At 59.6% G+C, this 23,343-nt stretch overlaps 3 protein-coding genes across 10 annotated transcripts; all 3 read left to right on the forward strand.

Moving 5' to 3' along the window:
* Nucleotides 1–275: 275 nt before the first annotated feature.
* MADCAM1 (mucosal vascular addressin cell adhesion molecule 1) lies at nucleotides 276–4,952 on the forward strand. Of its 2 annotated transcripts, none has more exons than XM_070793416.1 (5): nucleotides 276–336; nucleotides 448–720; nucleotides 1,132–1,452; nucleotides 2,952–3,458; nucleotides 4,486–4,952. In XM_070793416.1, the coding sequence occupies exons 1-5, from the start codon at nucleotides 276–278 to the stop codon at nucleotides 4,509–4,511; spliced, it is 1,188 nt and encodes a 395-aa protein (XP_070649517.1). In that variant the 3' UTR covers nucleotides 4,512–4,952. The 2 variants fall into 2 exon arrangements, with proteins under 2 accessions (XP_070649517.1, XP_019819200.2); XM_019963641.2 differs by having other exon boundaries at nucleotides 4,587–4,951.
* Nucleotides 4,953–6,508: 1,556 nt separating this feature from the next.
* TPGS1 (tubulin polyglutamylase complex subunit 1) lies at nucleotides 6,509–10,475 on the forward strand. The gene is made up of 2 exons (XM_019964821.2): nucleotides 6,509–6,879; nucleotides 9,701–10,475. Exons 1-2 carry the CDS (start codon nucleotides 6,542–6,544, stop codon nucleotides 10,233–10,235), a joined length of 873 nt encoding a protein of 290 aa, XP_019820380.1. The 5' UTR covers nucleotides 6,509–6,541; the 3' UTR covers nucleotides 10,236–10,475.
* A 4,727-nt stretch (nucleotides 10,476–15,202) lies between these two features.
* Nucleotides 15,203–21,437, forward strand: CDC34 (cell division cycle 34, ubiqiutin conjugating enzyme). Of its 7 annotated transcripts, none has more exons than XM_019964825.2 (6): nucleotides 15,221–15,554; nucleotides 18,195–18,281; nucleotides 18,375–18,472; nucleotides 19,162–19,296; nucleotides 20,242–20,358; nucleotides 20,929–21,437. In XM_019964825.2, the coding sequence occupies exons 1-6, from the start codon at nucleotides 15,378–15,380 to the stop codon at nucleotides 20,969–20,971; spliced, it is 657 nt and encodes a 218-aa protein (XP_019820384.1). In that variant the 5' UTR covers nucleotides 15,221–15,377; the 3' UTR covers nucleotides 20,972–21,437. The 7 variants fall into 7 exon arrangements, with proteins under 7 accessions (XP_019820386.1, XP_019820382.1, XP_019820385.1 ...); XM_019964822.2 differs by having other exon boundaries at nucleotides 15,230–15,554; nucleotides 20,925–21,437; XM_019964827.2 differs by lacking the exon at nucleotides 18,375–18,472 and having other exon boundaries at nucleotides 15,203–15,554; nucleotides 20,925–21,437.
* The last annotated feature ends 1,906 nt before the right edge of the window (nucleotides 21,438–23,343 follow it).

Raw genomic sequence — 23,343 nt, forward strand, 5'->3', positions numbered from 1 at the left:
AAGCGAGGCCTGGAACCGGCCCAGGCCTTCTGCCCTCCTGTTCCGACTTCGGCCGCTCCCCTACCGTGCCCCCGCACCTCTCGCCCCCAGCCCCTTCCCCTCTGTCGCCTCCAGGGTCATCGGGGGTCAGAGTGGGAAACCCCCTCGGGAAACCCCCGGGGAGCAGCTGGAAGAGAGGAAGCGGGGTCGCGGGGTCGCGGGGCGGCGGGAAGGAGCCCGGGACGCCACTATTTAAGCCACCGCCCCCACGGGCAAGGGACAGAGCCTGGCCGAGCATGGAACGGGGCCGCGCCCTCCTGCTTCCCCTCCTTCTGGGGCTGCTCCAGCCTGGCCGCGGTGAGCGGGGAGGGGCCGCAGACGCGCGTGCGGAGGTTGGGGAGGTGATGGGGAACCCCACGTAGGGACCTGGGAGGAGGAGGGCGGAGCTGAGACCGCGGTCGCCCGCAGGTGGGCTGCTGGAAGTGGATCCACCTGAGAGCCAGGTGGCGATGGCCGTGGGCGAGTCGCGAAACTTCACCTGCCGCATGACCTGCGCAGACGGCAGGGCGGCCTCGGTGGTGTGGCGGGGCCTGGACACCAGTCTGGGCGCCGTACAGTCCAGCGCGGGCCTCAGCATCCTGTACGTGCTCAACGCCTCGCTGTCTGCGGCGGGGACCCGCGTGTGCGTGGGCTCCTGTGGGGACGTGAACCTCCAGCACCGGGTGCGGCTCCTGCTGTTTGGTGAGCCCCCGCCCCTCCCCCCGCCTCTGCGCCCTCGGGGCCCCGGCCGGCAGCCCTGCTTTCCCTCCGTCCCTTGGCCACCTCCGCCTGGAACGCTTCCCGGATTGCCCACCACGTCCCAGCTCCTAGCCCGCCTCGCAGGTCCTCCAGAGTCGCTCTGCAGTCCCCGTTCTCCGCGCATCCCTCTCCCCAATCCACGCCCGATCCTGCAGGACCTCACCCCCTGCCCTTTCCGCTCTGGACTCGCTCTGACACCTTATACTCTAGCTACACAGGCTGTCGTAGCGGGTCTCGCCTGTCCCGGTGCCCCAGCAGTCTCCAGGAACCCCAGGCCCCACCTCCACGCCACCTCTTCCAGGCGCAGCCCTAAACCTCCTGGTTCAGCTCACCCGCTCCTCCCCTCCCCCACAGCCTTCCCTGACCAGCTGACTGTATCCCCTGAGGCCGTTGTGCCAGGGAGGGACCAGGAGGTGGCCTGCACGGCCCACAACGTCACACCTCCTGGCCCTGACACCCTCTCCATGTCCCTGCTCCTGGGGGATCGGGAACTGGAGGGAGTGGAAGCCCTCCCGAACGTGACTGAGGAGCCCCAGGAAGGCGAGGATTCGCTGTTCCAAGTGACCCAGCGCTGGCTGCTGCCCACCTCAGAGACCTCCAGCCTGCGCACCCTCCACTGCCAGGTGACCATGAGGCTGCCCGGCCGGGAGCTGACCCACCACCGGACCATTCCAGGTGAGCCTGCGCCCGTGGGGAAGTGGACAAGGTCACACCACCCAGCACCTGAGTCTCTGGTGAGCCCTGGGTGGCTGCCTGGCCACTCGTTGGGAGTCCTGGCTCCTCCCTGCACTCGCTGGGTCTCCACCTGGACAGGTCTCGCACCACCAGCTGGAGGGAAAGTCACTTTCCATCCTTCACCTGGCCTCCAGTGGCAGCCAGGGGGCTACTTCTCACTGGTTCATTCATTCAACAGATTTGCAGCGCACCTACCCTGAGCCAAGCCCACCAAGGTGCTGCTCCTCCTCTGCCCACAGCCCTCTGGGGCTCCCACCTCCCTTCAGGTGAAAGTCCAAGCTGGCTGCACCCACCTACAGGGCCCTGCACACCTGCCTTATCCCCCTCCCTTCTTACCCTTCACTCACACTGCAGTTCCTCCCACACTTCAGGGGCATTGCTGCCCCAGGGCCTTTGCATCTCTGTGCCCTCCATGGGAATGCTCTTCCCTACAGCTCCCGCACCCCCCTCCTTCCCAGTGAGGTCTCCTTCCCAGTGAGGCTTGCCCTGATCTTCCTGCCCAAGAGGTCCCACCACCCCCACCACACACACACACACAGGCCTCTTCTCTTCCCCTGTTGAATATTTCTTGACACCTTTTATCAACATCCGACTTGTGTGCTCGCTTTTTCCATCGTCTGTCTCCCCTGCTGATGGTTTCACTAAGACAGGAATGTGTTCATGGCTGTGTCCCCAGAGGCTAAAACAGGGCCCAGTGCATGTAGGTTTTCAGTAGATACATCCTGAATGAATGAATGAATAACTGTTATCCTGGGGGCCTGGCCCATAGTAGGTGCACAATAAATGCTTGCTGAATGAATGAAAACATTTAATGTGGGGGCTGGCACACAGTAGGTGGTCAGTTCACGTCAGAGGTTACTGTTTACTTTGCTCTCTTCTGGGACAAACCCCGCCCATATCACCAAGCCTGTGGCAGCCTCTCACCAAGCAAGCACAGACTGGGTCTCTGACAGGGCACCCCAAAACTCACATTAATGACTGGGGGCCTGGGGGCCTGGAAGGTTTGGCCTTCCCTTACTGAGGTAAGGGAAGTAGGGTGGGGTGGGAAGACCCTCAGTCTCTCATCTGCACCACAAGGTGGTACAGAAAGAAAACTTAGGCACGTCCTTGTTCCTTAGGTGGGCCCTCCTTCCCCCCTTCCTCCCCCCTTAGCCCCATAATAATAAAGTCCAATGCCCGCATCACTCTGCAGCCCAGCCCCTAGATGGGGGGCTCTCATGCCTCTTAACAGATTTAGACACTCGCTGGCGTGTGTTGGGGGGAGGGGGCATGTCAGACCCCGATCCTGTTCCTACCCACTGGGATACCCTGCAATTCATCCAAGTGAAGGACAGGACCTGGAGTAGATCAGGTCCAACCATGTGTTTCAGGCGGAGAGAGGGAGGTAGGAGAGGGGCCTGGGCAGCAGGTAGAAAACAAATGGCTGCTGCCTTTCCCAGTCCTGCAGGGCCTGACGTCCCCGGAGCCCCCCAGCATCACCTCCTCAGAGCTGCCCACCATGACCCCTGCAAAGCCCAGCATCACAGCGTCCCCGGAGCCCACTGATACAACCACCCCAGAGTCTTTTGTCATGAAGCCCCCGAAGCCTCCCATCACTACCTCCCCCGAGCTGGCCTCCACCTACAGCCCCGCGAGTCCTGGCCCCGCAAGTCCTGGCGCCACGTCCAGCAACAGCTCCACCAGGCCGTGCCTCCCGGAGATCCACCAGTCGTCAGCATCAGGGGCTTTAGAGCTGCTGTGCGAGGTGCCCTGTGGTCCCAGCATGGCCGTGCGCTGGACCCAGGCCCCTGGCGGGCTGGAGGCCTACGAGACGTGGGAGGCGGGGGCCCAAGCTTGGCTGAGCAGCAGGAGCACGCTGTGGTCCGGGTGCCATCCTGAGGGCTGGTTCCAGTGTCGCCTGGACCCTGGGGGCCACATGGCCAACCTGTATGTGGTCCCGGAAATCTGTGAGTTTGGGGACTGCAGGGGCCTGGGAGGGAGGGGAGCCTAGTGTCCAGGCCTTAGACAAGGAGTGCCCTGCTAGTCAGCCTGTATCCTCAGCTGTCTAGTGGGCTTCCCTGACCCTTTAAGGGTCACAAGTCACAGCTGCCTGCATGGCGATAACTAAGTTTCAGGGACCCTGCAGCTGTCACAGCATTTTGTAAACCCTGTAAACTCGACGGACTGAGACAGCCTGTGGAATAGAAACAAGACACAGACATCAGTAATTCCAGTTTTTCTGAAAGCCACATTCAGGAGGGAAAAAAAAAAATAAGTTTGACGATATATCATCAAACCCAATATATTTCAAATGTTATCATTTCAACATGCAGTCTATTAAGAAGCATGACTGAAGTTTGTTTTCAGACTAAGTCTTCAAAATGCAATGTGTGTTTTACATGGACAGTGCTGTCCACCCAGACTGGTCACACTTCAAATGCAGCTGTGGTGAGGGGCCCCTCACTGGACTGCCCACTTTTTAAAAAAATATTTATATGGCGATTTATTTACTTGGCTGCATCTGGTCTTAGTTGCAGCTTGTAGTATCTTTAGTTGTGGCATGTGGGATCTAGTTCCCTGACCAGGTATGGAACCTGGGTCCCCTACCCTGGGTGCTGAGGCTTAGCCACTGGACCATCAGGAAGTTCCTGGATTGCTCACTTCTAACTACAAGGTCCTAGGTACCTTTCCAAAGAGTTGCTCTAAAGGCCTTTGGGGGCTTTCCTGTTGGCTCAGATGGTAAAGAATTGGCCTGCAATGCAGGAGACCCGGGTTCGATCTCTGGGTCAGAAGATCCCCTGGAGAAGGGAATGGCAACCCACTCCAGCATTCTTGCCTGAAGAATTCCATGGACAGAGGAGCCTGGTGGGCTACAGTCCGTGGAGTCACAGAGTCAGACACGACTGAGTGACTAAACACACAAGGCCTTTGGCTAGTCCAGGGATTTCTGTACATTTCACAAAGGTGTTTTAAACTGTTAAGTCCTTTGTACAGTTTCAAGGAAACTGGTCAATCTGTGAGCCCTTAGCAGGCTCTGCCGGACTGCTCCCCAAGCCTGAAGAGGGCTGCAGGATTCCAGATGCCTCTCTCTCCAGGCTCCCCGACGATGTCAGCTGCCCTGTGGACCAGCAGCTTGGCGCTGGGGCTCCTTCTCCTGGTGTTCCTCGCCTACCACCTGTGGAAACGCTGCCAGCCCACAAGCCGATGACCTGGGCCTCACACCCCCACCCTGCGTAGACCATATGAAGGGAGACTTTCCTTCTACTCGGTTGTGACTAGAGGACATGGGCAGCGTTCTGGACATCAGGCAGTGACCATGGGCTCCCTGCCCTGATGGCCGGCACATCCAGACTCCCCAGCTGGCTGGGTGTCCCTTCCGTGGGCCCCTGGGGAGCCGACCCTCCATGGTGCAGAGCTGGAAAATAAAGAGCATCTAGTCTGACCTTAGTGGTTTCAGTCCTGGTCCCACGACTTGGGAATCCTCCGCACAGCTCCAACCATCCTCTGCTCTAGGTGATTCTCCCAGAGAGGCAAGGAAGGACAGACACCACCGCAGTCCCACGTGGCCAGGGCTGGGGGAAGGAGGCGTGTACTCTGCCTGGGGCCCCTCCCTGCATGTGGGAACGCTGAAGCTTAAAGAGTAACTGCTGCTGCTGCTAAGTCGCTTCAGTCGTGTCCAACTCTGTGCGACCCCATAGACGGCAGCCCACCAGGCTCCCCCGTCCCTGGGATTCTTCAGGCAAGAACACTGGAGTGGGTTGCCATTTCCCTTTCCAATGCATTAAAGTGAAAAGTGAAAGTGAAGTCGCTCAGTCGTGTCCGACTCTTCGCGACCCCATGGACTGCAGCCTACCAGGCTCCTCCGTCCATAGGATTTTCCAGGCAAGAGTAACTAGGAGTCCTCAAAAGAAGAGGAGAAAAGTACTTGTTGGAGGACCGCACAGGCAAAGAAACAGAAGGGTGCTTGATAAGGGAAACTGTATGTACTCTTTTAGGGTGGCTGGGGATTAAGTGGCGGGGGAAGTGGCGGCAGGGGTTGAGACAGAGGCTGGACATGATACCGGGAGGTGAAGGGCTGTAGATGCCACGGGTTTCGACCTTCTGGAACTGGGGACCTTTGTAAGAGTTTAGAGCTAAAGGGCTTAGGGCTTGCTTCCCTGGTGGCTCAGACCGTAAAGAATCTGCCTGCAATGCAGGAGACCTGGGTTCAATCCCTGGGTCGATAAGATCCCCTGGAGAATGGAATGGCAACCCACTCTAGTATTCTTGCCTGGATAATCATATGGACAGAGGAGCCTGGCAGACTACAAAACAATTCATGGGGTCGCAGAGTCGAACACAACTAAGTGACTAACACTTTCAGAGCTATAGAAGATGCGCCATGAGAAAGCGCCCTCTGGTGGTGACGAAAGGTAGCAGGCTGGGACAGGGAACTGGGCACCATAGTCTTTCACTCTACGAACGCGTACACGTGAATAAGGGCAGCGAAAGCGCAGAGGAGAGCCCTAACCCAGCCTGGTGGGGAGAGGGAGCCTTTCCGCACGAGGTGAGCTAGAAACTCACACAGAGATTGGGTTAGGCTGAAGACCAGGCTGAGCACAAAGCCTCCGAGTTTGCCCTCAAAAAAGCGGGTGAGAGCGGCGCTTAGTCCCGGTGGGGGTGGAGCCACCCGCCCAAGCTTGTCAGGGCTTCCTGGTAACCAAGGAGACCTGTTGCTAGGGGACCAGGCTAAGAAAGGACCCTCCCATTACCAGGATGGCAAGCAATCGGCTTCATACCTGAAACCAAGCCCTTCCTGGGGTCCATTTTGGAGTCTGGCAAAATTTAAGCTCCACGTCTAAGCCAGGAAAGCCAAGCAGCACACATAAAGAGGAAACCTGGAGACAGTGCCTATTAGAACCTAGGGAAAAGGGTGCCCTGCCGTGGTCATTTCTTAAGAGTCTCTCAGCGAGATTCTGGTGCCCTCTGCCCTTAACCAAGATGGCCGCTCTGAAGCGGCAGCGCACTGTGAGATATGGCAGCGCTTCCGGTCCCTCTGCCCTCAGCGAAGATGGCGGCAGTGGAGAAGCGGCGGCAGGCGGTGGCACAGGCAACCAGTTTCACAGACAGCGGCCGGCCGGGGGTGCCCCGAACGGCGGCGACGGCCGAGAGTGAAGAGGACTTCCTGCGACAGGTCGGCGTGACGGAGATGCTACGCGCGGCCCTGCTAAAGGTGCTGGAGGCGCGACCGGAGGAGCCCATCGCCTTTCTGGCGCACTACTTCGAGAACATGGGCCTGCGGTCTCCTGCAAACGGCGGCGCCGGGGAGCCTCCGGGCCAGCTCCTGCTGCAGCAGCAGCGCCTGGGCCGCGCACTGTGGCATCTTCGCCTGGCTCACCACTCCCAGAGGTGCGGGGCTGGGCCGGGCCTGGACGGGTAGGGGCTGCAGCCGGACTTCAACTCCCAGCGGGCTCCGCGCGGCTCCCCACCCTCGGCGCCGGTGCACGAGCGCGGGGCGTGCTGGGAACTGTAGATGGCTGCGTCTGGCGCAGGAGGGGCGCGCACCGCGCGGGGGTCCATGGTCCCGGCGAGGCCACCCAGCTGAGTGCTGGCGCTGGTAATTCTGGTCGACTTGGTATTTGGTGATGCTGGGGGCCACCCTGGTTTACACCGCGTGACTCAGAGGGGCAAGTATGAAGGAAAAGGCTGTGAGCAAGGAGAGGACCCCATCTCTTCAAACACTGAACCAGAGCCCCTCCCCCTTGGCTCTCTGACATTGTGTGGGTGGGGGAGGTCACTCTGTAGAGGGTCCTGCAGGTGTTGAGCAGCCTCTTGGGCCTCCACCCACCGAATGGTGACAAACAAAACTGCCCCCAGACATCATTACTAGTGTCCCCTGGGGACAGAGTCACCCTGTCGAGAGCCCCCTGTCTACAGCGGAAAAGTCTCCCTGTCTCTGTGACATGACCCATAAATTGGTTCTTTTTAACAAATGCCCAACATGCTCTGTAAACTCCTCCGTGTGGGAGCTGACATGGGGGAGCCTGAGGACCAGAGCCCAGGATGGCAGACCGCGTGGGTGCGCCCTCTCAACTGGAGCCCCCAGAACGGCCTCAAGGTGGGGTGTGGCCTTCCTCTGTCTTCTCCCCTGATGATCTCACCTCCCTGGGCCATCACTGCCTGCTATGCATCTTCCTGCCCACAAGGCTGGGAGCCCATGGTAAACAGCACCTGGACAGGGCTGCATGGCAGCAAGTGACAAGCACACGTGGGACCCCAGCCTCACACCAGGCACAAAAACTAATCTCTGTCCTCCCAAGAATCCTGAGACACAGGTTAGAACCCTTATTTTCCAGATGAGAAAAATGGCACAGTGGATAGAACCGGCACAGGTCTAGGCCGGCCAGGAACAGCACTGACCAACTCCAGGGCGATTGAGTCACTCAGAACAACTGGCTGGTTGACCAGGTTCCTGGGGGAGACTTCAGGCAGAGCTGAGTGGTTGATGGATGAGCTGTCAGGCCACCGGGACAGGAACCTGAAACCTCAGTGGCCTCACAGCTGCTGCAGAATCAACAGGGCACTGCTCACCCAGGGTTGCAGGAGTGGACCCTCCATGGGAAGTGGGTCATGCCCTCGGGGGTGGGACAGCCTGCTGCCAAGATACCCCCAAGAGCCTCCTGTATTCACAACCTCAGGCAGCTGCCTCACACATCAAACCAGACCAGCCTGCATCACCACCTTGCCTGTCACCCACTCAGGGGGCCAGCACCATAACCTGAGCGTGTTCATGCTGCCCCTGGGGAGGGGCTTCCACAGGGAGCCTTCAGAGGAGGGGGCTCCACCAGGGTCCTGGCTGCACACTGAGCTAGGACCACCCAGCCAAGCCGCTCCCAGTTCCTGACTCAGTCTGGGACACGATCTAGGTGTGGGCTTAATTGCTACACGGCCACCAAGCTGGCCCCAGCATCATCACCACCAGGCTTGCTCCCACCAGAGACCCTTGTCCTGGGGAAAGGAGCTGACAACAGAAGTTCCTACAAGGGCTTGTTTCGAGGTGGCAGCAGTTAACGCAGTGCCAGTTGTGCAAAGGGAAGGTCTGGCACCCCCACACTTCACAGGGTGCTCTCACTAACCCCAAAGCCCCAGCACATTGTCCTAGAACTGAGAAGTGAATCCCAGCTGGGCAAGACCCCAGGTCCTACCCTCTCCCCTCTGCACCTCGGCTCCTCCTCTGTAAGGGGCCTTGACCCCTGGAGCTCACTGGGTGAGCATGGCTGTTCCTGGACCCCGCCCTGCTCCAGCCCAGTGTAGACCAGGTTCCCACCCATGCTGTCCAGTACAGGCGGGTGGCATGCCGTGTCTCACAGATAAGAGTGGAGCCAGGCTCTCAGAAAGGGTGAGTGTGAGCCGTGGGGTTCCCCTTCCTCTGTGGGACCCCTGGCCCGGCCATCAGCTGCCTCAGGCCTCACTTCTTTGCTTTAGAGCTGCGGCAGGGTGCTGGCTGCCAAGGGAGGGGTTGGAGTGGGCACCCAGGTTGACCCAAGCCCACACACGACCACCTGGGAAACTCCTGGCATGGCCAGGTCACGGCAGAGGGGGACCTCATGGCTTCGTGAGGCAAGCAGTAAGTAGTGTCGGCACTGGGGCCATTCCTGATGTGACCTGTGGAGGCAGGAAGCAGTGTGTCCGGGTTGATGTGACCACTTTCAGATAAACTTACAAAGCAGCAGCAGCAGGCTTGAGCCACACCCTGGGTTACAGGCTCAGGGCCTGCACAGGTGAAATGAGTTAACTCAGTTAAGAGGTAGGGACAGTCCTGCCCAGTGACACCTCTAAGGTGGAAAGTCCGTGGGCAGGAGCCCGTTGGCAGCCGTTTCTCGAGCTCCTAGGTGGTGGTGTGGGCCCTAGGACTGTAATGAGTGACCGGACAGATGAACTCCCTGATAGGCTCCTGAGCTGATGTGATGGGAAGGAGGGAACTCAGGAGGACTCCGTGAAGATAAGTATAGGAAGGGGTTAGGCGGTCGGGGAGGGTACTGCCCTAGACATGATGCTGAACACAGACGGCTGAGCACAGACTCGGTGGAGCCGTGGGGAGATCTGGGGGAGGGCGCTCCAGGTCAGGGCACAGCTGGTGGAACGGACCTGAGGCAGGAGGGGCCGGTGTGTTGAGGTTGGGGGGCCGGAGCAGGCCTCTAGTGCGAGCCGACGCCCCCTCCGCCCTCAGGACGGCCTTCAACAACAACGTTGGTGTGGCCTACGAGTGCCTGAGCGCCAGCGGGCGCAAGAAGAAGCCGGGGCTGGATGGGCGCACGTATAGCGAGCTGCTGAAGCGCATCTGCCGCGACGGAGAGGCCCCCGAGGAGGTGGTGGCGCCACTGCTGCGCAAGATCCAGTGCCGGGACCACGAGGCAGTGCCGCTGGCCGTGTTCCGCGCGGGGATGCTCACCTGCTTCGTGCTGCTGGAGTTCGTGGCACGCGCCGGCGCCCTCTACCGGCTGCTGGAGGACCCGGGCCTGGCCATGGCTGACCGCCGCTTGGGCCAGGCCGTGCTGGACACGCTGGAGGGGGCTCTGCAGGCCAGCGACGATACCGCGCCCGCGCGCTACCTGGAGGCGGGCTCGCGCCTGGGGCCCGACAGCCTGGCGCTGGCTATGGACCGCGCACTGGTGGCCCGACGACCCAGCGCCCCCATGACCCGGGAGGAGTTCCTGGAGAAGGCCGCGGCCCTCTTCATCGCTAAGGTCAAGCCCGTGGGCTGAGCCCCGCCCTCCGCCGCCGCCTCCTCCTCCGCCTGGACATACAGGGCCCTCAGGTCCTGTTCACCTGCTTCTGGGCGGAGCACTTCCGGGGGCCAGGACTGGGGTGTCCCTGCATGCCAGCTTCCCACCTGGAATGGTGCCTCAGTCCCCTTCAGCGGGGGAGGGGGCAAGGGTCCCTCCCCGCACATTCACCAAGGTTCGCCTCTCCTGAGCAGAAATAAAGTCTGTTCCCCAGGCAGACCTGATGTGTGTGCAAGCGCCTGTGACCACTCCCAGTACACGTCCCCAGAAACGCTCTCCATTCGGGGAAACGCCAGCCAGCCCCAGCGAGTCCCACCGCTGCCCAGAAACCAGGGTGCCCCTGCACTCGGCTTCATGGGAGCGGAGGGCACTGGGACACCCAGTGAGATGCCTTGGACCCACAGCCCCAAGATCTGGACCCACGGCCCCCAGCCGTCCCTCCCCGAACCCCCTGCCAGAGCAGGTCCTCTCTGGTCCTCGATTTACCCCAGCCGCCAAGGGAAGAGGTCAGCTGGGCCGGTAGTCATGATGGTGATGACGGAAACAGCCAACAAGTCCAAGGCCTGCAGTGTCTTGCCTCACCACTGTCTTATGCAGAAGGTAAACCACTGCCCACATCTGGCAGATGGTGAAACCCAAGCCCAGAGGAGCAGAGGTCACACCACCAGCAAGGGGCCAACAGGGCCCAAGCCCCAGTCACCCACACCCACACCACCTCCAACACCATGGGATTGGGGGGGTGGGCAGGGAACCCATCCAGGATCTAGGCACACCAGACAGTCACCAAGTACCTGAGTGTCCCCCTCCCACCAGTGGGATCACTTCCTGGACCCAGGACTCTGCAGGAAACACACTGCTAGCCCAGATCAGGTGCAGGCAGGTCCAGCCTCAGCTTCCTCCTCTGTCAAATGGGATCCAGGCCACCCCTGTTGACTGAGGGAGACCACACACAAGGAGGGAATCTAAAGCCTTTCTCCAGCTACCTTTGGCAGGAACCAGCTTGCCTCCTCCAGTTTCCCAGCACCTGCCCTTGGCCGGTAACTGATAAACCAGTAACAGCCCCACCTTCCTTTCTTTTCCCACTGGCTCTTCCAAAATCTCCCAACCCCCTCCAGGGGCAGGAAAGAAATGGAAACTGAGTCCCCCCCTCCTTGCGCTTGGTGGCTTTTGTGACAGTACTTGGCTGTATGTACCTGTCATCATGAAAGGTGACAGGTACCCCTGTGGGTGCTGGCATGGTATGCAGTGGCCATGCTGTGAGGAGGCACAAGCCACCTGGAGGTACCTGACTGGAAGCTCCTGCTTTGGGGTAAATGAATGAGTGTTATTGTTTCAAGTCTCAAAGTTGTGGGGTCATTTGTTCCATAACCAGAAGGTTCACACAGGTGCTTCAGTCAGTAAGCATTAGCTGTTATAGCGTACAGATTACTCTTGGGCCCCAGGAGCCGCCAGTAACCTGTGGTTCCCCCGGGGCGACAGAAACTGTCGCCAGCCATCAGAAACAGGGCTGGACAGTATGTAGAAGCCGTCACTGGTGCCACCAGATTCTCTTCCCAGCTAAGGAGGCTCACTGCTGCCCCACTGCAGAGAAGGAGCCACATGGCCCAGGAGACACCTTCACCCCCTCTGGGACAGGAGTGGCCAGTGACCACCAGGGGATAACCAATGGGGGACTGCCGGGGGCGTGGCCAGTGAAGGACTGGCCAGAGGTCTAAGCTGGCCTGCTTGCCTCAGGGGAAGCTACCTCTGGGGGCAGCTCACACTTCAGGGCCAACCTCCAACTCCCCCCGTCCCACCTGGGTCGGGCTGAGGCTGACACCAGCTGGGGTTATGTCCCCTGTCCCGTCCACCTTCCCTCACTGCCTCCCCTGAGTCACCATCACGCCTGGTCTTGGGTCCAGAAGTCCTGGCTTGACCTTTACAGGCATGACCTAGGGAAGCTGAGCCATCTTGCTTACCTGGCCTCGCAGCAGCATGGGCACTGGCCTCCCTGCCTTCCACACTCCACAGGCCCCAGAAGTCTCCTCCTCTCCCCCAGCTTCCCAGGGGAAGGCAGGTGTCCTTGAGCTCTGTTAGGGGCCTCTCCTCTACTCATGCTTCCTCCTCACTTGGCATCTCACTGGGGCCGCAGCTTCAATTACTGCCTGGTCACCAAGGAGTCTCAAATTCACATCTCGAGCCCAGCTCTGCTCTACTCCAGCCCTAGAGAACCAACCACCTGCTGGGCATCTCCTCAGGGACATCCCAAGATCATCCCAGGCCTGTCACATCCAGGATGGAGCCTCCGGACAGCCTCCCTGGTCCTGAGGCTCCTCTAGAGTTTGTGGTCTCTGAGGAAGCCTCCCCGCCCAGGACTGGGGCTTGGCCTGGGTGCCTCCCCTGTCGTCAGCGGGCGCTTCTCTGCATCATGTTGCTTGCACATTATAGCTTCATCCTGCCTGGTCCTCCCGACCCTGGTCCAGTCCACATCCCCACCAGCCCAGCAGTGCTCCAGGCACCCTGGCCTCAGTGAGTGGTTCAGGAACAGCATGTGACTCCCAGCTGGCCAATAAGACACACAGCCCTGGGACTTTTCCTGGAGCTGCTGTGCTGAGAAGACCTGGGCCTGGATCCTGGAGCCATCTGGTCACCACATGGCCTGTGAACAAAGTGAGCACTCAGGAAGGCTGGGCAGGGAGACTCCTCAGTGTCTATTCTTGCCTCTGTCCCCTCACTGGGCCAGGCACATGGTATCCAGCTGGTCTGGCTTGTCCCTGCTTTAGGCCTTTGCACATACTGTTCCTTTTTCTGTGACACTATTCCTCCAGACCCACGTGGCTCACTCCTTTCTGGTCTCTGCTCAAATGCCACTTCCGGAGAGGCGCCTCCCCCAACGATCCCCATCCAAAATAACCTGTCTGCTCCACTCCTATTGCTAATGCCTCACTCTGCTCTATATTTCTTCATAACAATTACTGCTACCAGAAGTTGCTTAACAATTTGCTTCTGTCCTTTCTTCTTGTCTCCCCAAAAGCAGGGGTTTTTATAAATTTTATTCACTGCTGTACCTGAATATGTCTATGGAAGGCCATGAATTAATCACTTTTCCAGAGGAAGAATCTACACTCACAGAAGCCAGGGTATTCATTTCCTGTGGCTGCAGTAACAAACCACTTGAAAAACAAAACCCCAGAAAAACCCCACAACAACACAAGTTCATTATCTCACAGTTCTGGAAGGTTTAGCATTTGAGGATCATTTCCAAGTTTATGGCAGAACCTAGATTTGAATTCAGGGCTCTTCTATGGCATGTGATGGAAGGCTCAACTCAAACTGGCTTAACAAAAAAAGAAATAATTTAATTACTTGCATTACTGCAAGGGGAGGTCAGGCATGGCTGGATCCAGAGCACAAACAGGATCATCAGCACATTCCCATCAGGTAGCTCAGCCTTCCTGAGGGCCAACTTTTTTCACAGGCCTCGTGGTGATGAGATGGTCCTTTAGCTGCAGGCCCAAGTTCTCCCAGCTCAGCCACACCAGCATCGTGTCCCCAGAAAAAGACCAAGTCACATGCTGTCCCCAAATGAACCACTCCAGCCAGGGGCCCTAGGACATTGGTTGGATGACCCAGCTCTGCAGCCAGGGCTGGGGGTCAGTCCAATTCAAACCTTGCAGGCTAAAAATGGGTACCTCCACAGGAAAATGGAGGTGCTATGGCTGGAAAACAGGCAAGTAGAAACCCCAGGTGGCCACCACCCCAGGATGTTTCAGAGTCCAAGGTGTGGGCTTTCCTGGAGCGACACAGCCTTATGTGGGGGGGACTGGCTGGAGGGTCCATAAACCTGGCACCTCCCTTTACCCTTTACATTTTCCAGCTGAGCCCCCACCCACCCCAAAACTCCTGTGATGTGGGGTGTATGTTGGCAAACTTCTCTAGAAGAATCATAATTCATTCTAATTACTACTGATCAACAAACTGGTGCAGCCAATGATATGATGTTGATGCTATGGGCAGAGAAGGAGGAACAGAAAACACTTAGAACACTAGACAAAGCAGGGTGTGCAGCCCGGTTTATAGACGAGGGTCCCCTCCACGTCCCACAGGGTGCAGGGCAGAGCTCTCTGTACTGATGAAGCTGCTACTCTGCCCAGGGTTCTCAGAGTCCTCCATTCGTCCCCACAGATGACATTTTGTTTTCCTCCCCCAGACAGGTCTACCTGCCTGTCCTCAGTGGTGAACGGCCCAGGGCCAGATGTCAGGGCACCTGGGAGAAGGAAGAGGCTCAGCCCTGCCCCAGGTGTTGGTGCAGCTGTTGGCAGTCCGGGTCCCCCGCCACGAGGCCACCAAGGGCCAAGGGTGCCAAGCCCACCTTCATGGAGAGCTGTCACCTGCGGACGTGCAGGGATGGAAGCCACGCCCTACCCCTACACTCCCATCCAGATCTGAGTGGGCGTCCGGGCCCAGGGAGCAGCTAGAATCAGGACTCTGATCTGGGGTTCCGGTGGGACGGGTGCCGAGTCAAGGCTGCAGAAGGTGCGCCGAGTGGGGAGAGGGCTGCGAGCGACAGAACCCTCCCCGCTCGAGCGTCTGGGGCGGCCGGACCGGGTCCCGGGTGGGGAAACTGAGGCTCGCGCCGGCACCGCCCCGGCCCGGCCCCGCCCCGCGCCGGGACGTCACAAAAAGGCCCCCAAAGCGCGGCGGGCCGGGCAGAGCGGCGCAGCGCTGCCCTGCCCGCGGCCCCACGCACAGGCGTCCGGGGAGCTAGTCCGAGCCGGGGCGGCGGCGGCCTTCCAGGGGATCGGAAGCGCCAAAGCGCCTGCGCGCGCGGCCCCCGGCTCCCGGCGGCGCGCTCGGCGGCCGGGGGAGGGGTCGCTTCCCGGCGTGCCCCGCGGGCGGGCGCGCAGGCGCGATCGGGGCGGGCGGCGCGCAGGCGCCCTCGGCGGGGGCGGGGCGCGGCAGCGGAGGCAAGCACCAGGCGGCGGCGCAGAGCGAGTGGAGCGCCCGGGGACTCCGGGCGGCGGCGGCGGAGGCGGAGGCGGCGGCGGCGGCGGCGCAGAGGAGGAAGCCGGCCCCGGCCCGTCCCGCGGCCCCGCGGCCCCCCGGCCCGCGCCCCGGGCCCCGGGCCCTTCCGCCGCCGCCATGGCCCGGCCGCTGGTGCCCAGCTCGCAGAAGGCGTTGTTGCTGGAGCTCAAGGGGCTGCAAGAGGAGCCGGTGGAGGGCTTCCGGGTGACCCTGGTGGACGAGGGCGACCTGTACAACTGGGAGGTGGCCATCTTCGGACCCCCCAACACCTACTACGAGGGCGGCTACTTCAAGGTGAGCGGCGGGGTGGGAGGGGTGGCGACCCCTTCTCCAGCTCTTCGGGCTCCCTCCCCCACCTCTGTCCCCTACCCACTCCCCTGGCAGGGCCCACTCCCACTGTCCCTGCTCCTCGTGGGGTTCCTTTCTTCCTCCTCCTTCTCGCGGGGCCCCCTCCCCTTGCTCCTCTGCCTGGTCTCCTCTGGTGTGTTGAGGGCCCTCGGTCACCCCCTCTTCCTCTCCAGCCCCAAGAGTCCTTGAGAAGCGCCAGGTCCCCTAAGGCCACTTCAAGCCTCCAGTGGGGAGACCCGGGACCATCCTGTCCCTTTGGGTGCATGGCCTTTGCTTCCCCCAGGCCCTGGTGCCCGCCCCCCTCCTCCCGCCTGTACTTGCTGCCCAGAGCAGACAAAGAGGCCTCCCCAGGACCGGCCAGCACTGTTGTGAAGAGCCCTGGCCTTGGGAAAGGGAATGGAGGCCTGCTGCCTGGGGGCTGGCTCGGCCGCTTGCTCGGGTTCCAACAAAGGCCTGGATGGGCTTGGCGGCCAGGATTGGCTTGGAAAGCGGCCACCCTGGCAAGTAGCAGTGGGCCAGGTCCTCTGGGCTTCACCATGATCTTTACATAACCTGTTCCGTTCGATCCTCGTGCCCACATTTTGTCCTGTTCCTGGGAGCCACACTGCAGAACCCACACAGGCCCGGCCTCAGAAGCTCTGGCTCCTCTGTGGCCTAGCTGGCGTTTCTCCTGTCCTGCTGATCAAGCAGCTTTTTGGGCCTGAATTGCTTGCTCTGGGCCGCTCCTAGGCCCTTTGTGGTGACTGAGTTCTGAGCAGTTCCCTGTTAATAACCATTGTTGGGAGCAGTGAGGCATGGGCTGTCCCTGGGACTGGCTGTGTCTCAGTCCAGTGTGGACTAGAACTCAGGCCAAAACCTGAACAGGCTGTGAGTCCAGATGTGGCCTTGGGAGGATATCTCCCAGATCAAAGGACTTTGCTCCTTAAGCAAGGGGGATAAGGCAGGGGGTTGCCTTGCGAGGGAGGTGGGTCCTGGACTCACGGCTGGAACATGGTCACTGCCTGCCAAGGTCCCAGTGGGCCTGGCTGGGAGGCCTGGGCGGGAGCAGGGCAGGCTGGTGCTGCCCTGGCAGATGTCTGTGTTTGCACTCTTGGCTAGCATTTTAGCCAAGCCTGCTGTTGGCCTTAAGGGAGCAAGCTGAACTACTGGGTGATCCCTGGTTGAGGTTCTCTGGTTGCCAGAGTTGGATGGGGGATTGCAAGTCGACAGCCCTAGGCTGAGATCTGATCTGGAGTCCATCTTCTCCACACAGGGCCTGCGTTTGGGGCTGATCACCAAATGGTTTGACCAGCCCCCCCTCCCACAAGCCCCTTTTGTCTGCTTCTGGGAGCAGCTGACTGTGAGGATAAGAGCCCTGCTCAGAGCAGGAATAGGGAGTCCTACCTAAGGCCAGGCCAGGACTCTGGCCTGAAAAGAACGAACCTGGGTTCCTGGCTGTTGCCTACTGTTTGCAAGGGATTGTGGGTAGGGCCTCCCGGGCAGTTTTGGTATAAGCCTGGTTTTCTAGAGAAGGATGGCCTGGAGAGGGGGCGCACCTGATCCTGTCTGCTGTCGGCTGGCCTTAAGGAAGGCAGCAAGGGACCCACGGTGGTTCTGCCACCCTTGGATCCTCCTGTCACACTGTGGTTGGGTGCTCAGTGGGGAGAGGACATGGATGCTAGAAGTGCCTGGGGGTCACCATGGTTTCTCAGTGCCTCCCTCTCAGCTGCCCAGCCTCACCCGTTCCCCCTTATGAGCTGCAGGGGCCCCAGGAAGCGTGTGCTGTGCTGAGGGGTGCCCCAGAGACCGGGTCGGGGAGTCCCTCCACAGCTGCATGCTGTGCGCCCCTGGGCATGTTACTTTCCACCGAGCCTCAGTTGACACAGTGGTGAAGGCACCTCTGGGACCTGGTGGGTGCCTGGGGCAGAAGAGGCCTCAGCTGGGCTCGGGCTATCACTTAGAAACCCAGCCCTGGGCTTGCAGGAGACGATGGGGCAGGGTCTGAGACCTGAGTTCAGAGTTGGCTCACTCCAGAACAGAGAGCCTCCCCCTTGACCCCAGTGTCTCCTATCCTAGAGGGTGATTCTCCAATGATAGGAGGAGAGGGGACATAGCAGAGGTGCCCCATGGGGCCCCGAGAGCCTGAAGCACTGACAGGGTCCCTGGACTGGGGCATGAACAGGCTGAGTCCGGGACACAGATCTCCCCCAGGGGCCCTCCTCTGTCTTCCCATGACCTTCCCGGCTACCTTCTGACACCCCAGGGCTGACACCTGCAGGCAGAGGGCCCGGCGCTGACTCATCTCCACCCCCAGTGCCTGCCTAGTGAACACGCATCTATTTTAATCCTCCCCACGAGCTGGAGACTGAGGCTGGGCGCCCAGCATGGTGCTCAGGTAGCCAGCCCCGGGCTCTGGTCCCACCACAGGCCTTGGGGCTGCTCCCCAGGGCTGCCCACACCTGGCAACAAGGCAGGAACCAGGGTCGGCTTGGCTCAGGTGACTCCATGAACACCCCAGGCCCGTGAGGGGCGCCAGAGGCAGGCGGGTCCCAGGCCAACTGCTGTGGGTGGCCTGACTCACTGAGCCCCCTGCTCTCCCCCCACCAGGCACGCCTCAAGTTCCCCATCGACTACCCTTACTCCCCTCCCGCCTTTCGGTTCCTGACCAAGATGTGGCACCCCAACATCTACGAGGTGAGCATGCCCTTGGGCTATGTGAGGATAGGGGGGCATGGGGACAGGAGCCATGTGGGTGCTGACCCTTCCCTGCCCCCCCATATCTCACAGACTGGGGACGTTTGCATCTCTATTCTCCACCCTCCGGTGGATGACCCCCAGAGCGGGGAGCTGCCCTCGGAGCGGTGGAACCCCACGCAGAATGTCAGGTGAGGGCGTCAGACAGGCCCGCCCTGGGGGGTGGACACGGGGCGAGCGCAACTTCCTGTCCTTGCACACACACGCCCTGTCTCTGCCAGCCTTTCCCCCATCTTTTGCCACCCACTACCCCACCCACCTTTGGTAACATTCTCAGGGAATCCTGGACTTCCCTTGTGGCTCAGCTGTAAAGAATCCGCCTGCAGTGCGGGAGACCTGGGTTCAGTCCCTGGGTTGGGAAGATCCCCTGGAGACCGGAAAGGCTACCCACTCCAGTATTCTGATCTGGAGAATTCCATGGACTGTATAGTCCATGGGGTTGCGAAGAGTCAGACACGGCGACTTTCACTTTTCGGGGAATCCTGTCTGCCTACCCCAGGGGTCCCCCCTCCTTCCTTGAGCCCCAGAGAACACAGTCCCCTTTGTCCTGCGGGCTACGCTCACCCTGCCTTACACCCAGCGCCCTTCATTCAGCCCAGGTCTGAGCGTGGGTGGCCTGGGGAAACCATTTTGCAGGAGGAACACCCTGGGGAGGGGACAAGCCTGCTTCACCTGAGCAAAGGTGGTCCTGGCCTTGGCTGCCCACCCCACGTCCTATCCCAGGAGCTAGGCATGCGGCAGAGGATGAGGGTCAGGGTGGGAGGCTCCCAGGCAGTACTCTGGGCCATGGATTCCCCCACGCCAACTCCTGCTCCTCCAGGACCATCCTCCTGAGTGTCATCTCCCTCCTCAACGAACCCAACACCTTCTCGCCAGCCAACGTGGACGCCTCTGTGATGTACAGGAAGTGGAAAGAGAGCAAAGGCAAGGACCGCGAGTACACGGACATCATCCGGTGAGCGGCCCAGGGGTCTGGGCCCTCCTCCTCCTGCCAGAAAGGCCAGGATTTTTCTCTCATGAAGCGTGTGGTCCACGTATGTACCGTCACATGTGGACATGCTGTGTGTGTTGTGGGGCATGTGTGTGTGTCTCGTGTGTGTGGTGTGAGGGCATGTACCTCACATGGAGTTAACACACCCTGCTGTCTGCCAGGATTCAGCAGGGTCTTGCCATCTTCCCTGGTTTTGTAACTAGAAGGGCAGTGATTCCCGACCCCTGCTCTGCCCTGTGTGAAGACCCTGCACACTGGGGCGTGATCATGTGCGCTTGGCCCTTGGCTTTTCCCCACAGGTCTCCTCAGGAGTGGGTTCTCCATGTGTGACCAGGCCCAAGCTGTGCAAGGTGGTCTGTTTTCTCACCTCATGAAAGTGAGTCTCACTGGCGCTGCAGTTCTGAGACTTGGAATCATTTTCTAAAGGCAGCAAAGCCGGGTGGGATCAGCGTGTTTAGGAAAGGTCTTCATTTAAGGAAAGTCATTTTTTCCTGGCTATGAAAGCAGTGCATCTGTCAGGAGTTGGCCAGGGGAGCGCTCTCATTACCCTGGCCTCCTGTTCTCTCCCCTGTGAGCAGGGTACATGACCTGGCGGGAGAGTCTATACAAAACTCCCCTGAGTGCCGGCCGTGCCAACAGCGCCCCTGGGCCTGCACATTCCGCCTGGTTGTGTCTGCTGTGTCCTGTGAGCTGGTCTGTGATCACTGCTCTTTCTCACTTGTTCTCCTGGGACTTGTGACTTATGTCACGACAAACTTAACTCTTTCATAAGTCTCTTCTGAGGAGGTTTTTGGTCTGTTCTTTGTGTCTTAGAAAAGCAAGTAGGTCAGACGCGTGTTTCCATGACGACCTAGTCTCTTCCCCCACCCCCAGCATTTACCCTGAGAAATGAGTCCTTGTTCTCACCAGCACCCACACTCACCTGCTGTGTCGCTGTGCCTGCGGAGCTGTAGAGACCTGTGCCTGTGGGCCAGCCTCGCGACCTCACGGCGAGAGCTCAAGAGAGCCCAGCGGCACCATCGGAAGGTGGGACCCCAGGGGCAGCAGGTGCAGTCAGAGCCCCAGTGGGGAAGCACATGCAGAAGACATGATGCCAGTCATGGCAAGATACTCAAGTGAAGAGAGGGGAGGACTTGGGACCCGGCCTGGCGGCAGTGTGCTGAGCATCTGCCGGGGGCACCGCCCTGTGGCCGGCCTTCCCCTGCGGTGCTGAGCAATTCCCCCGCCTACAGAGCCGGCCCAGCACCCTGGCTGCTCCCACTTCACCCAGCTTTTTCCTCAGCAGCTGGGATCTGTGTTTCTCTTCCTGATGAGCTGACACCTTCCTGGTTCAGAACCCACGCTCTGCCTCTTCCTTAGCCCATGGTCACCCCATTCTGTGCACATGTGTGTGCGTGTGCACCTGTGTGTGAGCAGAAACCCCTGGGTTTCTGGGGCACACATGGGCTGTCCCTTGAGGGATCTGGCTCCATCTGCTCTGGGCGCCCCCTGGTGCTGGTGTCACCCCTGGGTGCCCTGCACTGTTCCACGGGAGCGCCTGCGCGGGTCTGGGGCCACCGACCACAGCAAGGCTGACCTGTGTCTCTCCGCAGAAAGCAGGTCCTGGGGACCAAGGTGGATGCAGAGCGGGATGGCGTGAAGGTACCCACCACACTGGCTGAGTACTGTGTGAAGACCAAGGCCCCAGTGCCGGACGAGGGCTCCGACCTCTTCTATGACGACTACTACGAGGATGGCGAGGCTGAGGCTGACAGCTGCTTCGGGGACGATGAGGATGACTCAGGCACCGAAGAGTCCTGACACTACATCCCTGCGAATAAACTTACAAATTTTACCTCAGCCGCCCGACTGTCTGCCGCCGCCACTACCTCCGGGCGCCGCATGGCCCGGCGCCGTCCACCCCATCTCCGCCTCCAGGGAGGCCGCCGGGCTCGCGTCCCTGGGCACCGCGTGGGCCAGACGCTGCTCAGGGACCCTAGCCTGCCTGCCCCGCCTGCAGGCCAGAGACTCAGGGTCCCGGCTTGTGAGTGGACGGATTGACTTGGGGTCACCTCTTCTCTTTGCTTTGATTTGTTTGGAATTTAAATAAAGCAACTTTATGAGAAGCCCAAGGACCAACCTCTCCTTGGCCCCAAGGTCGGTGGGACCCAGGCAAGGGCACAGGCTCTAGTGACGGGCATGTGATCCACAACGGGAGACTTCAGCCGCCCCTCTGAGCCTGGAAGCTCCCGGGGCCTCCTGTTGGGTCGTCTGACTAGGGGGAGGGGCCACAGGGACCTGGGCTCTGGGCAGGAAGGGCCCGGGGGCACACTTGGGGCTGAGAGGCCCTGGGGGTACTGAGCTCCAGCTCCCGGGCAGTGTCCTCCGTGCTGGTGGTGTCCAGGGCTGTGTGTCCTTTGAACCCAGTAGGCGCTGGTGCCCAGGCCGTAGGAGCCACCAGCCAGTGTGGAGACCCCAGAGCCCGCAGCCAAGGCCTCCAGCCAGGCTTTGTCACTGCCCATTTTGTAAATAAAAGTTTTATTGGAACAAAGACATACGCATTTCTTCACCCACATTTAGCTGCTTTTGAGCTGCAGCTTTAAAGCTTGAGTGATGGTAACACAGTCTCTGTGTCAGAAGTCAGAAACACTTCCTGGTCGTTTATAGGCGCGTCTGCAACCTGCCATAACCCTCAGGCCTGGGGGTCCAGCCCTTCTGCTCCTGGGACCCGTTCCCCCTGCCCCTAGGCTTTCGCTGCCATGTAATGACGGGCCCAGACTCAGCATTCACCCTGCTTCACACTTGGCTTGTGTAGGTTGGGGGTTCACCCTCCACCACTGAGGTGACCAGAGCCTTGGGGCCTGGAGAATAAGAGCCCAGCGTCGGAACAGTTTCTGCCACCTGAGTGACCTGGCACTGCCACCTCTGCACAGGACAAGCAGGGGCAGGTATGAGCCCGGAAACAAAGGGAAGGGACATGGGCTGCCCTCCAGAGAGTGAGGCTTGTGGCTTGGATCCACACAACTGACCAAGGCCTAGGAGTCCTATCCTTCTAACCGGGGTCTCATCTCAAGCTTGGGTCTGCCTTGTGGACTTCAGGTAAACATGTAATGGGATACATGGAATAAGTGTAATCCCATGTAATGTCTGGGACTTAATTGTACCAAAAAGTTACTTGTGTATCTGAAACTCAAATATAAGCTGTTGCCCAGTTTTTTTTACCTGGTAAATCTGATGAACAACCCCCTCTCCCAGCCCCAAACACTAACGAAACCTGCTTCCTGGGGTCATTAGGATTAAACAAGGTTGGACATAAGAACACACTATAAATACCCATTTCTCTTAAACCTAACTCTGGCCTCACACCCTCCTATGCGGAAATGGCTCCAGAGCCTTGTGTGCCAGACGCCACTGAAGGAGAGGTGGACAGTAGGCCCCTGCTGCAGAGCCAGTACTGGGATGAGCCTGTCTGCCTCTCTGACCCATTTTTCAGCCAAGTCATATTTATTTATCACGACCCTTTCAGTATCACAGGAGAGGAAAACCCAATTCACACCGACTCAAGTGTGACTTCCATGACTGGCGGGCAGGGGTTTCAGGCATAGCACTGGCTCCAGCCCAGACTCTTGTCACTCCCCAACCTGTGGGCAGCAGAAGAGCAGCTCCAAAAATGTCCATTCCCCGACCCCCGGCATCTGTGTCTTTAGACTGGAAGGGCAGGAAATGATTCTCTGGAGCCCCAGAGGAACCCACATGTGGATGTTTGCCCCACGAGAGAGTAAATGCATGTGGTTTCAGGCACTGAGTATGTGGTCAGCTTCCTCATTTTCAGGCAGAAGCCTCTCACCCTGGTCCCACCAGGGTGATACCAGGCTGGTATCTTTCCAAGTCCAGCAACATGAAGGCTGTTTCTGGAAAGTTCCAGAAGAAAAATGGGCCCTCATCTTCACTGAGCTGGTGCAGGGTTTAAATTGGTCCTCTGCCCACAACCAATCTCTATGGCCAGAGGGTATAGGGAATGCTCTGATTGGC

The sequence above is a fragment of the Bos indicus genome, chromosome 7 (genome assembly GCF_029378745.1).
Source record: "Bos indicus isolate NIAB-ARS_2022 breed Sahiwal x Tharparkar chromosome 7, NIAB-ARS_B.indTharparkar_mat_pri_1.0, whole genome shotgun sequence".
Lineage (NCBI taxonomy): Eukaryota > Metazoa > Chordata > Mammalia > Artiodactyla > Bovidae > Bos > Bos indicus.